The 14,389-nt window shown below is 38.3% G+C and overlaps 1 protein-coding gene across 2 annotated transcripts in view; it reads left to right on the top strand.

Moving 5' to 3' along the window:
• ATRN (attractin) overlaps positions 1–14,389 on the top strand; it is a 150,812-nt gene that overhangs the window by 107,889 nt on the left and 28,534 nt on the right. For both annotated transcript variants that reach the window (XM_012804151.2, XM_012804152.2), the window contains exons 22-24: positions 2,263–2,357; positions 4,204–4,282; positions 5,047–5,204. In XM_012804151.2, the coding sequence (XP_012659605.1) occupies positions 2,263–2,357; positions 4,204–4,282; positions 5,047–5,204 (332 nt within the window). The remainder of the gene's footprint in view (positions 1–2,262; positions 2,358–4,203; positions 4,283–5,046; positions 5,205–14,389) is intronic.

The raw sequence follows: 14,389 nt of genomic DNA, 5'->3' as shown, positions 1-14,389 counted from the left end.
AGGTTTTTATGGGTAAATGCATTTTCTTCCTATAGGACAGTCCACATGCATGCCCTACTTTGAAACCAGAGAAACAAGAGTATGGCTTATCTGTTGTAACTATATACTTGCTGAGTTGAATAGCATCCCCTAAAAATTCACGTCCACTTGGAACCTGTGGATGTGACTTTATCTATCTAAAGATATGTGACTTTATCTATCTATCTGCCTACTTTTAGAAGACAGGAGCAAAACTTTTGACCTTGGGTAGGGAAAAGAGTTCTTAGATACAATTCACAACTCATAAAAAAGTTAATGAGACTTTATCAAAATTTTTATAATTTTGTATTTTTTTTTAAAAATTAAAAAATAAAAGACAAGCCATAGACTAAAAATATTTACAAATCATGTATTTGATGCAGTACTTTACCTAGAATTTGTAAAGGACTCCAACAGAATAAGATGACAATTCCAGTTAAAAACAGGAAAAGATTTGAATAGGCATTTCACCAAAGAAGATATAACAATGGCCAGTAAGCAGATTGAAAAATTAGTCATCTGGGATAGGCATATTAAAACCACAGTGAGGAACAGCCCTAGGATGGATGGCTAGAATCAGAATTTAATACCATGGCTTAGTAGAAGACAGCTGTAATCTTATTCCTGCTTCTGCATTCAAAGTATTGCAGTACTTCTCTGTGGTTAAATATATGAAAAAAATCTGGCCTCACCAGACAAGTAATTGGAAAAAGGATGGAGTATTTTAAAGGCCTTTTCATATAAGTATGGATGTTATCCTTTAATACCATACTGAAACTGGGTAACTGGTCATTTCTTAAAGATGAGTTGAAATGTGGAAATGGAAAATAGATCAGTGAACTTTTTGTAATCAGGTACATTAAAATTTGTTTATCCTGTGAATTTAAAAAACCAACAGTAAGCTTTAGCAAGGATGTTGAGAAACTGGAACCTTCATGGGCTACTAGTGGGCATGTAAATGATGTAGCCACATTATAAAACCATTCATCAGATTCTTAGACTGTTAAAAATAAACTTACCAATAACTTCCCATTTCTCCCTCCCTCCAACCCTGGCAACCACCATTATACTTTCTGTTTCTGTGGATTTGACTGTTCTAGTGGAATCTAAGGGAATCATATTGTATTTACCTTTTTGTGACTGGTCTATTTCACCTAGCATCGTGTCTTCAAGGTTATTCATATTGTGGTATGTGTCAGAATTTCTTTCCTTTTTAAGGCTAACTCATTTTATGCACATACCACATCTTGCATATCCATTTATCCATTGATGGACACTTGGGTTGCATCTATCTTTGGGCTATTGTGAATAGTGCTACTATGAACATGGGCATCAGTTATCAGTTAAGTCCCTGCTTTCTATTCATCTGGGTAGATAGTGAGAAATATAACTGCAGGATTATGTGATAATGCCATTTTTATTTGTCAAGGACCAACCATACTGTCCTACAGCAGCTGTACCATTTCCGTTTGTTCCCACCAACAGTGCACAAGGATTCCAGTTTTTCCACATCCTCACCACCATTTGTTATTTTCTAGTTTTTTGATAGTTGCCATCTTAATGGGTGTGAAGTAATATCTTACTGTGGTTTTGGTTTGTATTTCCCTAATGATCAGTGATATTGAGTATCCTCTCATATGCTTATTGGCCACTTTCCATCTTCTTTGGGAAAAAAATCAATATAAGCCCTTTGTTCATTTTTAATCAGGTTGGCTTTTTGTTCTTGAATTGTATATTAATATTTTTTTAAAATTAAATTATTCCAACTTCAATCAGTAAGCTTTCTTACAACCTGTGTTTTTGTTTTGTTTTGTTTTGTTTTTTTGCTACATCACATTAGTCTTGATTGTTTTCTTCCTTGCTGGAGTAAAATAACCAGGGCTTATCTTCCTTGCCCTAGACCTAGAACCAAGCATTTTTCCATGGAGTCCTGGTGTCTATTATACCATTAATTTATGTCTTTGTATCCTTAGCATGTAACATATGTTCAGCTAATACTTGCAGGTGAGTTAATGTGGAACGTAAAATTTCAACCAAGGTCATAATATAAAGAGGATTTGGTAGGTTAATCCAAATAAAATGGACTGCCCTGAAAATTGATTTTCTTTGAAAAACCTAGGTATAGATGAGTCAAAGTACTTTTTGGTTATTGAATTAATGAGAAAAGCAGTCTGAATCCCTAGAGACCTGTTCTTTTTTTTTTTTTTTATTAATATCTAAATATGCATTTTTTTCTTTCTATAGATACTCTGCTTATTGACTATCAGTTCACTTTTAGCCTGTCCCAGGAAGATGATCGCTATTACACAGCCATCAATTTTGTGGCCACTCCTGATGAGGTAAGATTTTTTTAAAGTCTTTCTATTTCATTTTAAATTTATTGGGATCTTTCTCTTGGTCATTATGGGTAGAAATAGTGTCTTGGCAGTGGTCTCAGAGTAGAATGACCAGTAGGGGTGCAGGAAAGAAATGTTAGAATCTAATCCTAACACTCTGGGAGGCCAAGGTAGATGGATTGCTTAAACTCAGGAGGCTGAGACCAGCCTGAGCAAGAGTAAGACCTCATCTCTACTAAAGATAGAAAAAAGCTGGACATTGTGGCAGGTACCTGTGGTTCCAGTTACTTGGGAGGCTGAGATGAGAGGATTGCTTGAGTCCAGGAGTTTGAGGTTGCTGCAAGCTATGATGCCACGACACTCTACACAGGGCAACAGAGTGAGACTCTGTCTCAAAAAAAAAAATTAGAATGTACATTTGATCTCCTTTCCATGTAAAAGGTAAGAATGGTATTAATAAGATTTGCCAGAATTTGAGACACAGAGATGATATTGGTTCCACACATAGATTGTCACAACCCCCATGCAAAAAGGAAGAGGAGATTGCAAGGGGAGCTCCACAGAGAGAAGAAATATGACACTGTCAATAGAAATGCCAGTGTTGTAAGCACAAGTAGACAGCAAGGGAGGTTATAAAAATGACACCTGTGCTTCTGGAATGAGTTCTTAGTCTCTCATTAGGAAGTAAAACCGCAAGGGGTTAGTTGGGTACAACAAGAGGTTATCCAGAAGTAATTTAAAGTGTTGAGACAGTTATTTGAAATGTAGCCCAGAGTGCCACAAGGTATCACCTAGAAGGAAGCCAACATAGTAAGACATTTACAAGTGAAGCATCCAGTCATGAAGACACACCGATACAGTTCCTTCAGTGAGATTACATTCAGTACTCACTCCGTGCTTAAAGAAATTTTACTAAATGTGATGGTAAATTATTCAGGAGCCTCCTTAGAGGTTTCTTATTTCTTATCAAAGTCATTTGCTATTAAAAAATTCCATTTGCAATAAAAGTGCAAATAATAACATGGAGAAGAACATGGCAGTAAGCTAGAGTGTATTCCTTGGTGGACAAAAGTTATCAATAAATACTGCTAAATATTTTCAAAAAGTAATAAAACAGAGTCCGTGGTGTGATATGTCTACTACGCAATTAAGTAAAAATAGAATGTGTTTTTAATGCTCCATTTTCCATTATAAAATTTAGAAAAAATATACTAGAGAAGATACATTGACAAGCGTGAATGGCTTTTTAAGTAAAAATAGTAAGTGACTTCAAATGAAATTATTTTATGGGAAAACTGTAGGTGTATCATTTGAGTGGCTTATATTAAATAGAATTTTTGAGAAAAAATTTCATGATAAGGTTATAGCAGGAGTACCACACATGAAATTTATTTACTGCCTTATTTATGAGCAAGTGGTTGAAGTGCTCAAAGTCTTTCAGGATATAATTGATGTTGTTTATTTTCTTTTTAAAAATTAATAAGCAAGCAGGCACAGTGGCTTATGCCTCTAATCCTAGTACTCTGGGTGGCCAAGGCAAGAGGATCACTTGAGCTCCCAAGTTTGAGACCAATGTGAGCAAGAATGAGACTCCATCTCTATTAAAAATAGAAAATTAGCTGGACATCCTGGCTTATGCCTGTAGTCTAAGCTACTTGCAGGAGGGTGACACAGGATGATTACTTGAACCCAGGAGTTTGAAGTTGCAATGAGCTATGATGATACCACTGAACTCTAGCCAGGGTAACAGATTGAGACTGTGTCTCAAAAAAAAAAATAAAATAAATGCATAAAATAAAATCTGAAGACTACTATAATAAATTTTCTAATTATTTACACCTCTCATCAGCAAAACAGGGATTTGGACATGTTCATCAATGCCTCCAAAAACTTCAACCTCAACATCACCTGGGCTGCCAGCTTCTCAGGTAATGACATACTTACAGAGGACTATCCAAGTGGAGGTAATGGATTAAGAAAATATAATATAGGAATTGAGATAGGGGCTCTGGAAACAGACAGATCCATTTGAAACCCAGCTTTGCTATTACTTACTGGCTGTGACACCTTGAGCTACTGCCCAAACCTCTCTCTGTACTTTAGGATTATTCAACTGTAGAGTGAAGATAACAATATTTACCTCCTGGAATTGTAATATAGATTAAATTAGATTATATCTGCCAGAGCTCACCAATGTGTCAGGATTGTGTCACTACCACCAATTATACCCTTGCCATGGCCACTGCCATTTATCATCTACATCCATGCTTCAGAATGAGCATTGTCATGAGCTAAAAAGGGAAATGCTGAGGAATTGAGGACTGATGGACAGAATGAATGTCAGTGCTTGTCAATAGGATTCTTTTGGTGTCTGCTATTTGAAGGGGTTTGATAAGAGAGTTGCAGGGGTTCCTGGTAAAACCATTCTGGGGCATAGGCTTGTGTTTCATCCCGCCCAGCTTTAAATCCCAGCTCCATTTCTTGCTGGCTGGGTGACCATAAGCAAGTTAAGTAATTTCTCTGAAACTTATTTTCCTGGGTTGTGGGGGATCATTGAGATTGAACTCTTGAAGACTATTCCTGGAAAATAGGAAGAATTCAGTAAATGCTAACTTTTGTTCTTAATATTAATGAAGGCAGATTCTGCTAACAAACAAAAGCCTCTTCTGTGTTATTCTTTTCTTTTCAACAGCTGGAACCCAGGCTGGAGAAGAGATGCCTGTTGTTTCAAAAACCAACATTAAGGAGTACAAAGATAGCTTTTCTAACGAGAAGTTTGATTTTCGCAACCACCCAAATATCACATTCTTTGTTTATGTCAGCAATTTCACCTGGCCCATCAAAATTCAGGTAAAAAGTGCTTTTTAGTCTCATACTTGCAGAGATGGAGAAATCTCTTTTAGTGAAGATTGTATTCACTAATTTGTGGTCGATGCAATGTGCAGTGTTGCTTTGCCTTCCTACTGTGACAAAGGAATGCTAAACATACACAACTGTAAAGAAGATTGTAGTGGGGGTGACTTAAATCACTTATGAAGGAAAGCACTTTTGAAAGCAAGTTGACCTAACAAATGTAGTGATTACAGATGCATTCATTTCTTCAGTCAGCACTTGCAGTATAAAACCCTGTAGGGCTACAGAAAACCCTTGAATTCTGGAGTGAGTAAGGGGAATGAATGAAACTAACACATGTTTAACCAGCACAAGCCAGGGTGAGGGCAGATGAGAGATACCCTAAGTGCTGTCAGAGTTTAGAGGAGGATAGAGAGGTGTAATGGGAGGCAGCGTGGCCTCATGTTGAAGAGCATGACCCTTGTAGTAGGACAAATACAGTTTGATTCCCAGTTCTTACACCAATCACGTGGCTTCTCTAAGTCTCCAGTTCTCTTTGCACATGATCCAAAAGGGTAGTTGTAAGGGGTCTTGCTGCTGCTGCAGCCTCTGCTGTTGTCAGCCAGCTCCTTTCCTGTCTTCCCACAGGGCAGGGCAGTGCCTCTTGCCCAAGCTCCACACCCCTGTTTGAGCTGTTCATACTTGTGTCCTCTGAGGCCTTGCTGCGTACTTTCCATTTCTCACCTCCTTCATTTTGGGTGAATTTGGAGGCTTTCAGGGACTGGTTCAACATTAGCTATGTGAGTGTAGTCACTGGCCTGGGCTGTTGCTGTTTGCTCACTTTCAGAAACACGATTCACGGCTCGGCGCCTATAGCTCAACCGGCTAAGGCGCCAGCCACGTACACCTAAGGTGGCGGGTTCAAATCCCCAGCCCGGACCCGCCAAACAACAATGACGGCTGCAACCAAAAAATAGCTGGGCGTTGTGGCGGGTGCCTGTGGTCCCAGCTACTTGGGAGGCAGAGGCAGGAGACTCGCTTGAGCCCAGGAGTTGGAGGTTGCTGTGAGCTGTAATGCCACGGCACTCTACCCAGGGGGACAGCTTGAGGCTCTGTCTCAAAAAAAAAAAAAAAAGAAAAAGAAACACGATTAACTTATGAAGCGAGTCATCTCTGATCAGTTAGAATGCCTTGGAACTGTGACTAAGGAATAGTAAATCTCTCCTTTCTGGAAAGGGGACAAGAATTATGTTGTATTTTTTTCTTACCACCCTCTCTTTCCTTTTCCAGACTCCATGGTCTACAAATTTGAATCCTCTAATCAGCATTTCTCTTTGTTTTACACCCTCTCTGCTTCCTCCTCAGCCTGTTTTCTTTTTCTTTTTCTTTTTGAGACAGAGTCTCACTGTGTCACCCTGGGTAGAGTGCCATGGCATTATAGCTCACAGCAACCTCAAACGCTTGGGCTTAAGTGATTCTCTTGCCTCAGCCTCCCAAGTAGCTGGACTACAGGCGCCTGCCACAACACCTGGGTATTTTCTTTGTTGCAGTTGTCATCGTATTAGCAGGCCCAGGCTGGGTTCAAACCTGCCAGCCTCAGTATATGTGGCCAGTGCCCTACCCACTGAGCTATGGGCGCCATCCTGCAGCCAGTTTTCTTGAAAGCATAGGCCACACCCCCTATTCTTATTTCTGGTGACACATCAGCCCACAACAGTCTGGCTTCTTCCCTCACTACATCCTGAAGCAAGCCACCTTGAGTCTACCCTGTCCTAGTAGACTCCAGTGACTGGATTCTTCAGCTCCCTTCTTCTCATTGCATGACTGAAGTCATTCTTGTTTTGGAATTTTTCTCTCCCTGGTGATTCTCGGTGCTCTGTCTCTATACAAGAATTCTCAGCTGCTGCCTACACATCCCTACCTGGGTGTTCACAGACTCCCTGCACTCGGTGCACAGTCCTTCTTGTGATCTTAGCCCCAAACTCCTGTGCTTCCTTTCTCAGTGAGCAGCACCACCATTCACCCTGTTGCAAAAGCCAGGGCTTGGAAATCTTTTGCATTCCTGGGTAAAGCCAACTCGGACATGATGTATTTTCCTACTTTCCATATTGTTGGGTTTGTCTTGCTAATATTTTGGTTAGAATTTTGTGTCTATTTCAAGAGTGAGAATGTCTGAAGATATTCCCTTCCCGTTTGTTACGGTTTTGAAATTAAGGTTAAAATAGGGCATGGTGGTTTGCACCTATAGTCCTAGCTACTCAGAAGGCTGAGGTGGAAAGGTCACTTGAGCCCAGGAGTTTGAGGCCAGCCTAGGGAGCATAGTGAGACCCCAACTCAAAGGAATAAAAAAAGTTGCTAAAGTTAAAATAACATTTAATACACTCACCTAATGTGCACAAGGTGATGGTGTTCAGCACGCCCCTAGTGAAGGGCTCAACTACAACTTGAACTTTACCTTACAAGTGAGAACAGGATAACCTAAAAATTTGTACCCTCTTATTAATTTAAAATAAAAGTGAGTGTGTGTGTGTATATGTATATATATATAAATTGGATGTATAGGATGACATCCTCATTTGTGTCAAATTATGTATATTTGTAAGTAAATATTTAAATGCATTGAATGACTTATTTTACAGTAATATTGCAACATAAGTAAGTTAAATACAAAATTTCATATAATGATGCAGATGAAGGGAAAAAAATCACTTTTAATAGTTACAATTTCAGGAGTTTTCTCTTTTTCATCTCTGGAGATTAGAATTACCTGAACCTCCAGTACTTGGTAGCTCTCTCCTTAGTGTTTTATTTGTGGAGATATTTTTTAGCTGTTGATTCAACTTACTTAATATTTTAAATAAGGATATTTTAATAGGATATTTTGAATTTTGAATTTCCTCTTTCAGTCTAAGTCACTTTTGGTAATTTTTTCAATTTTTTTTAATATTTTAAATAAGGATATTTAAATAGGATATTTTGAATTTCCTCTTTCAGTCTGAGTCACTTTTGATAATTTTTTCTAGATGTTTTCTTATTTCATTATTTATTGATAATAATCTGTGCATATATATGGGGTACATGTGACATTTTGATACATGTATACAATGTATAATTATCAAATCAGGGTAATAAGGATATCCATAATCTCATTTATCATTTCTTTGTATTGGGAACATTTCACATCTTTTCTTCTAGCTGTATCGAAATATACAATATGTTATTGTTATAAAATTATAGTTACCCTATTGTGCTGAGACTAGAACTTCTTTATTTAATAGAATTTTTGTACACACTAACCAACCTCTCTTTATCTGCCCCTCACCCTTCAAGCCTCCATTAACCACCTTTCTACTTCTGTAAGATCAACTTTCTAGCACCCATACATCAGTGAGAACATGTAATATTTGTCTTTCTTTGACTGGCTTATTTCATTTAACATAATGACCTCCAGTTCCATCCATGTTACTGCAAATGATAAGGTTTCATTCTTTTTTGTGACTGAATAATATTTAGTTGTGGAATTTTCTCACATTTTCTTTATTCATCTTTCAGTGGACACTCCGATTTATTCCTTATTTTCACTGTTGTGAATAGTGCTGCAGTGAACGTGGGCATGCAAGTATCTCTTTAGTATACTGACTTCCTTTCTTTTAGATATATGCCTAGCATTGAGATGGTAGATCATATGATAGTCTATTTTTAGTTTTTTGAGGAACCTCCATATTGTTTGCCATAATGGCTGTACTAATTTAGTAATACATTCCCACAGTGTACTAGCATTTCCCTTTCTCTGCATGCTCAGCAGCATCTGTTCTAGAATAGCTGCAACAGTTTTAAAAGAGAGGAATACAATGGAAGGAATCCCTGTATCCATGTTAAGCCTTGCTATTTAGGTATAGGAGTGAAGACATTGTGGTTATTGGTAGAAGGATAAACTCATATGGATCAATGGGATAGGTTGATCTATGGAACCCAGAAATACCATGTAGAACCACATATATATGTCCAACTGTTTGGTTATTGTTGTTATTGTTTTTTGAGACAGTATTCCTCTGTAACTTCGGCTAGCGTTGTGGTGTCAGCCTAGCTCATAGCATCCTCAGACTCCTGGGCTCAAGCAAGCCTCCTGCATCAGCCTCTCAAGTAGCTGAGACTATAGGCACCCACCACAACACCCAGCTACTTTTTCTTTCTTTTTATTTTTTTTATTTCAGATTAATATGAGGGTCCAAACCATTAGGTTTCAATGTTTGCCTTTATCAAGTAAAATCCCTGCTGTAGTTGTGTCCTGCACCTAGGAGGTGTGCCATATCCCCTCACATTGTGCCTATTGGGTGAGAGCACACCAGTCTCTCTCCCTCCACCCGTCTCTCTCCTCCCCCATCCCCTCCCTCCAACTTGAAATGAATTGAGTTTTTCTTTTGTGTGGGCATGTATTAGTTCATCTGTTGGCTTCATATTAGTATTGAGTACATTAAATGCTTGCTTTTCCAATCTTTTTGTTTGTTTCACTTTTTTATTTCTTTCAGTTATGAAGAAAAGGATCTCTAGAGTATGTTTAGGTTGGGAGAAGGGGGAAGCATGGGGGATGGGGGTCAATGAGGGGATAGAACTGTCCACTATCCCTTTAGCCCAGGCTGGGGGAGTAGGGAGAGAACACTGTGGAACCCCTTACACTGCTGGACAAATATCAAGATGGTTCACTCAGAGTGAGATGTTTGTTTTGAGTTTACAACATAAGTAGAATCACCATTAGTGACTAGGACAGAGAAGCATCTCCTCCTAGCAGGCTCTCCTGGGACCAGTGTCAGACACAAGTCAGGAAAGGATAGGTTAAAGTTGTCTGGATATACTTTAACCCTAAATGCAGCCAAAATCAAAGTGTTTTTAATGATGATCAGAGATCCCCACTCCCACCAGCAGTAAGTCAGAGCCTACAGGCCTCATCTGCACACTCAGCCCTCCCTGCAGCTAGCCCTAATGCTGAGGGTCACGGTTGAGGGACTCTCCGAACCTGGGGTCATCCATTTCTTCATTTCTCTGTTCACCCTGTGATATTTGGTGAGTACTGACTATGTGCTTAGCATCACAGTCTGCCCATAGCCTCTGCCAAAGGGGCACAGGAATGCAGCCTGGCATGCCTAGTACCTTTAGATTGTAAAGCACATAAACAGATGCATGCTCAAGGCAGTGTTTCCCTTCTCCAAGGCTGACTTATCTGGGTGTCCTGTGCTTTTCCGTTCTTGTGATACTTTAGTAAGAAGAATGTGTTTCAGCTCCATCCAGGTTAATACAGAAGATGTAAAGTCTCCATCTTTTTTGTGGCTGAATAGTATTCCATGGTATACATATACCACAACTTACTAATCCATTCCTGGGTTGATGGGCATTTAGGTTGTTTCCACATCTTGGCAATTATAAATTGAGCTACAATAAACAATTTAGTGCAAATATCCTTATGATAAAATGATTTTTTTCTTTTGGGTAGATGCTTAGTAATGGGATTGTGGGATCAACTAAAAGGTCTATTGTGAGTTCTTTGAGGATTCTCCATCCTTCTTTCCAAACAGGCTGTCTTAGTTTGCAGTCCCACCAACAGTGTAAAGTGTTCCTCTCTCTCCACATCTGTGCCAGCATCTGGGACTTCATGATGTGGGCTACTCTCATCGAGGTTAGATGATATCTCAGGGTGGTTTTGATTTCCAGTTCTCTGATGATTATGGATGATGAATGTTTTTTCATATGTTTGTTAGCCATTTGTCTGTCTTCCTCAGAGACGGTTCTGTTCATATCTCCTGCCCAGTGATAGATGGAACTGTTTGCTCTTTTTTTTGTTGATTAATTTGAGGTCTTTGTAGATCCTAGTTACCAACCCTTTGTCATTTTTGTAACATGCAAGTATCTTTTCTCATTCTGAAGGTTGTCTGTTTGCTTTAATTGTTGTATCCTTAACTGTGCATAAGCTTTTCAGCTTAAGTCCTGTTTGTTTATTTTTGTTGTTGCAATTGCCAGGGAAGTCTTTATAAAATCTTCCCTTAGGTCAACATCCTTAAGAGTTTTTCCCCATGCTGTCTTCTAGGATTTTTATCATTTCATGTCTTAGATTTAAATATTTTATCCATCTTGAGTCAATTTTTATAACTAGTGTAGGTCCGTCCAATTTCAGTCTTTTACATGTGGTTATCTAGTTCTCCCAGCACCATTTATTGAATAGGGATTCTTTTCCCCACTGTATGCTTTTGTTTGGTTGATCAAAGATCAGATGGCAACCAGAGACTGGTTTCATCTCTTGGTTTTCTATTTGGTTCTATATGTCTGTGTCTCTATTTTTGTGCCAATACCATGCTGTTTTGATCTCTGTGGACTTATTATAGCCTAAAGTCTGGTAGGGTGATAGAATAGTGTTGGCTATATGCTTTTTTTTCTGGTTCCATACAAAACAAAGAACTATTTTTTTCCAGTTCTTCAAAGTATGATATTGATATTTTGATAGAGATTGCATTAAATCTGTAGGTTGCTTTGGGTGGTATAGATATTTTAACAATGTCGATTCTTCCCACCCAGGACCATGATATGTTCTTCCATTTGTTAATGTCTTCTGCAATTTCTTTTCTTAGGGTTTCATAATTCTTTTTGTAGAGATCTCATATTCCAAAACATTGAGAAGGAAGGAAACTTCCCCAACATGGTTTATGAAAATAACATCACCCTGATACCAAAACCAGGAAAGGACCCAGCTAAAAAGAACTACAGACCAATTTCACTAATGAATATTGTTGCAGAAATAATCAATAAAATCCTAGCAAATAGATTACAGCTACACATTTACAAAATTATATATCGCAGTTAAGTAGGCTTTATCCCAGGGATGCAAGGCTTGTTTAACATATGCAAATCCATAAATGTAATTCATCATATAAATAGAAGCAAAAATAAAGACCATATGATTTTCTCAATAGATGCGGCTTAAGTATTTTTCAGAATTCAACATCCTTTTCTAACAAGAACATTTAAGAAAACAGGCATAGATGGTACATTTCTTAAACTGGTTGAAGCCATCTATGACAAACCCACAGCCAGTATCATACTGAATAGAGTTAAACTGAAAGCTTTTCCACTTAGAACTGGAACCAGACAAGGATGTCCACTATTGCCACTACTATTCAGCCCAGTTCTGGAAGTCCTAGCCAATGCAGTCAGGCAAGAGAAGGATATTAAGGGCATCCAAATGGGGACAGAGGAGGTCAAACTCTTGCTGTTTGCCAATGATACGATCTTATACTTATAAACCTCAGAGACTCAACCATAAGACTTCTGGAAGTTATTAAGTATTTTTTCTATTTTTAATAGATTCAGGGTCTCACTCTTGTTCAGGCTGGTCTAGAACTCCTAAACTGAAGTGATCCTGCCTTGGCCACCCAGAGTGCTAGGATTACAGGTGTGAGCCACTGCACCTAGCCTGTCCAACTGATTTTTGGCAAAGTTACAAAGGCAATTTAATAGAGGGAGGATAGCCTTTCTAACAGACGGTGCTAATTCACATCTTATGCAAAAACTAACTTGATCGCAGATTTAAATATAAAACATAAAATTATAAAACTCTCACAAAAAAAGGTAGGAGAAAATCTTCACATCTTAGGACTAAGCAAAAAGTTTTTAGATTTTATACCAAAAACATCCATAAAAGGAAAAATTGATAAACTGGACCACATCAAAACCCCAAATTTTCATTCTGATAATAAAACCCTGTTAAGAGATTGAAAAGACAAGCTACACATTGCAAGAAAATATTTACAAAATACTTGTATCTAAAATATAAAAACTCTGTAAAATCAACAATAAAGAAACAAATACTCTACTTAGAAAATAGGCAAAAATAAGAGATATTTCACCACAGAGGATATAGCTATGGCAAATAACCACATAAAAGATGTTCAGCATTGGGAGGCGCCTGTAGCTCAAAGGAGTAGGGTGTCGGCCCCATATGCCAGAGGTGGCAGGTTCAAACCCAGCCCCGGCCAAAAACTGCAAAAAAAAAAAAAAAAAAAAAAGATGTTGAGCATTGATAACCATTAGAGAAATGCACCTTCAAACCACAATGAGATACCACTATACACCTATGAAAATGACTAAAAGATAGTAGTAACACCATATGCTGGAGAGGATGGGAAGAAATTTAGATCACTCATACTCTGCTGATAGGAAAGTAAGGAAGTACAGCCACTCTGAAAGATAACTTTGGAATGTTGTTATTAAACTAAATGTTGTACTTATTATATAACCCAGCAGTTGTGTTCTGGGGCATATATTCCGGAGAAATGAAAACCAGTGTTCACACAAATGCCTGTCCACCAATGTTTATAGCATCAGTACAGCAGTTAGTACTGCAGCTTTATTTGTAACAGCCAAAAATATTCCTCGACAGATGAATTATTAAGTAAACTGTACTGCATGCACATTATGGAATAATATGCAACACTAAAAAGAAATGAACAGTTGATACATGTAACTTCAGTGAATCCTGAGGAAATTTTGCTGACTTATACATTTTAGTGTAGTAAAATGTAGTGGCTCACACTTGTAACCTAGCACTCTGGGAGGCTGGGGCAGAAGGATCACTTGAGGTTAGGAGTTCAAGACTAGCCTGAGCAAAGCAAGGCCCTATCTCTACCAAAACAAAAAAAAAATTAGCCAGGTATGGTGCAGCGCCCGTAGTCATAGCAACTTGGGAGACTAAGGCAGGAGGATTGCTTGAGCCTAGGAATTTGAGGTTGTCGTGAGCTAGGCTGAGGTCATGGCACTCTAGCCTGAGTGACAGAGTGAGACTCTGTCTTTAAAAAAAAAAAAAAAACTTAGAAATTTGTATGTAGCATGATTCCATTTATACAACATTTGATAATAAAAACTTTATGTACAGTAGAACCTCTGTAAGTTGACTAACCAAGGGACTGTAACAAACTGGTGGACATGCAGAGGTGGTCAACATAAGGAACTAGATCTTCCATACTGATACATGTGCTGCATGTCCGGTCTATGAAAATTAGGTCAACTTAAGGAGGTGGTCATTGTAGGGAGGTGGTCAACTATGGAGGTTCTACTGTATGTACATAAACTATATATATACTTGAATATATATATACCGAAGCTTCAGATTTCTTTTTTTTTTTTTTTTTTGAGACAGAGCCTCAAGCTGTCCCCCTGGG

Source organism: Otolemur garnettii, unplaced genomic scaffold (genome assembly GCF_000181295.1).
Source record: "Otolemur garnettii isolate 467f Iridium unplaced genomic scaffold, OtoGar3 scaffold00025, whole genome shotgun sequence".
NCBI classification, from domain to species: Eukaryota; Metazoa; Chordata; class Mammalia; order Primates; family Galagidae; genus Otolemur; species Otolemur garnettii.
Note: the sequence above shows the minus strand (reverse complement) of the source record. Positions and strands in the feature narration are given on the sequence as shown.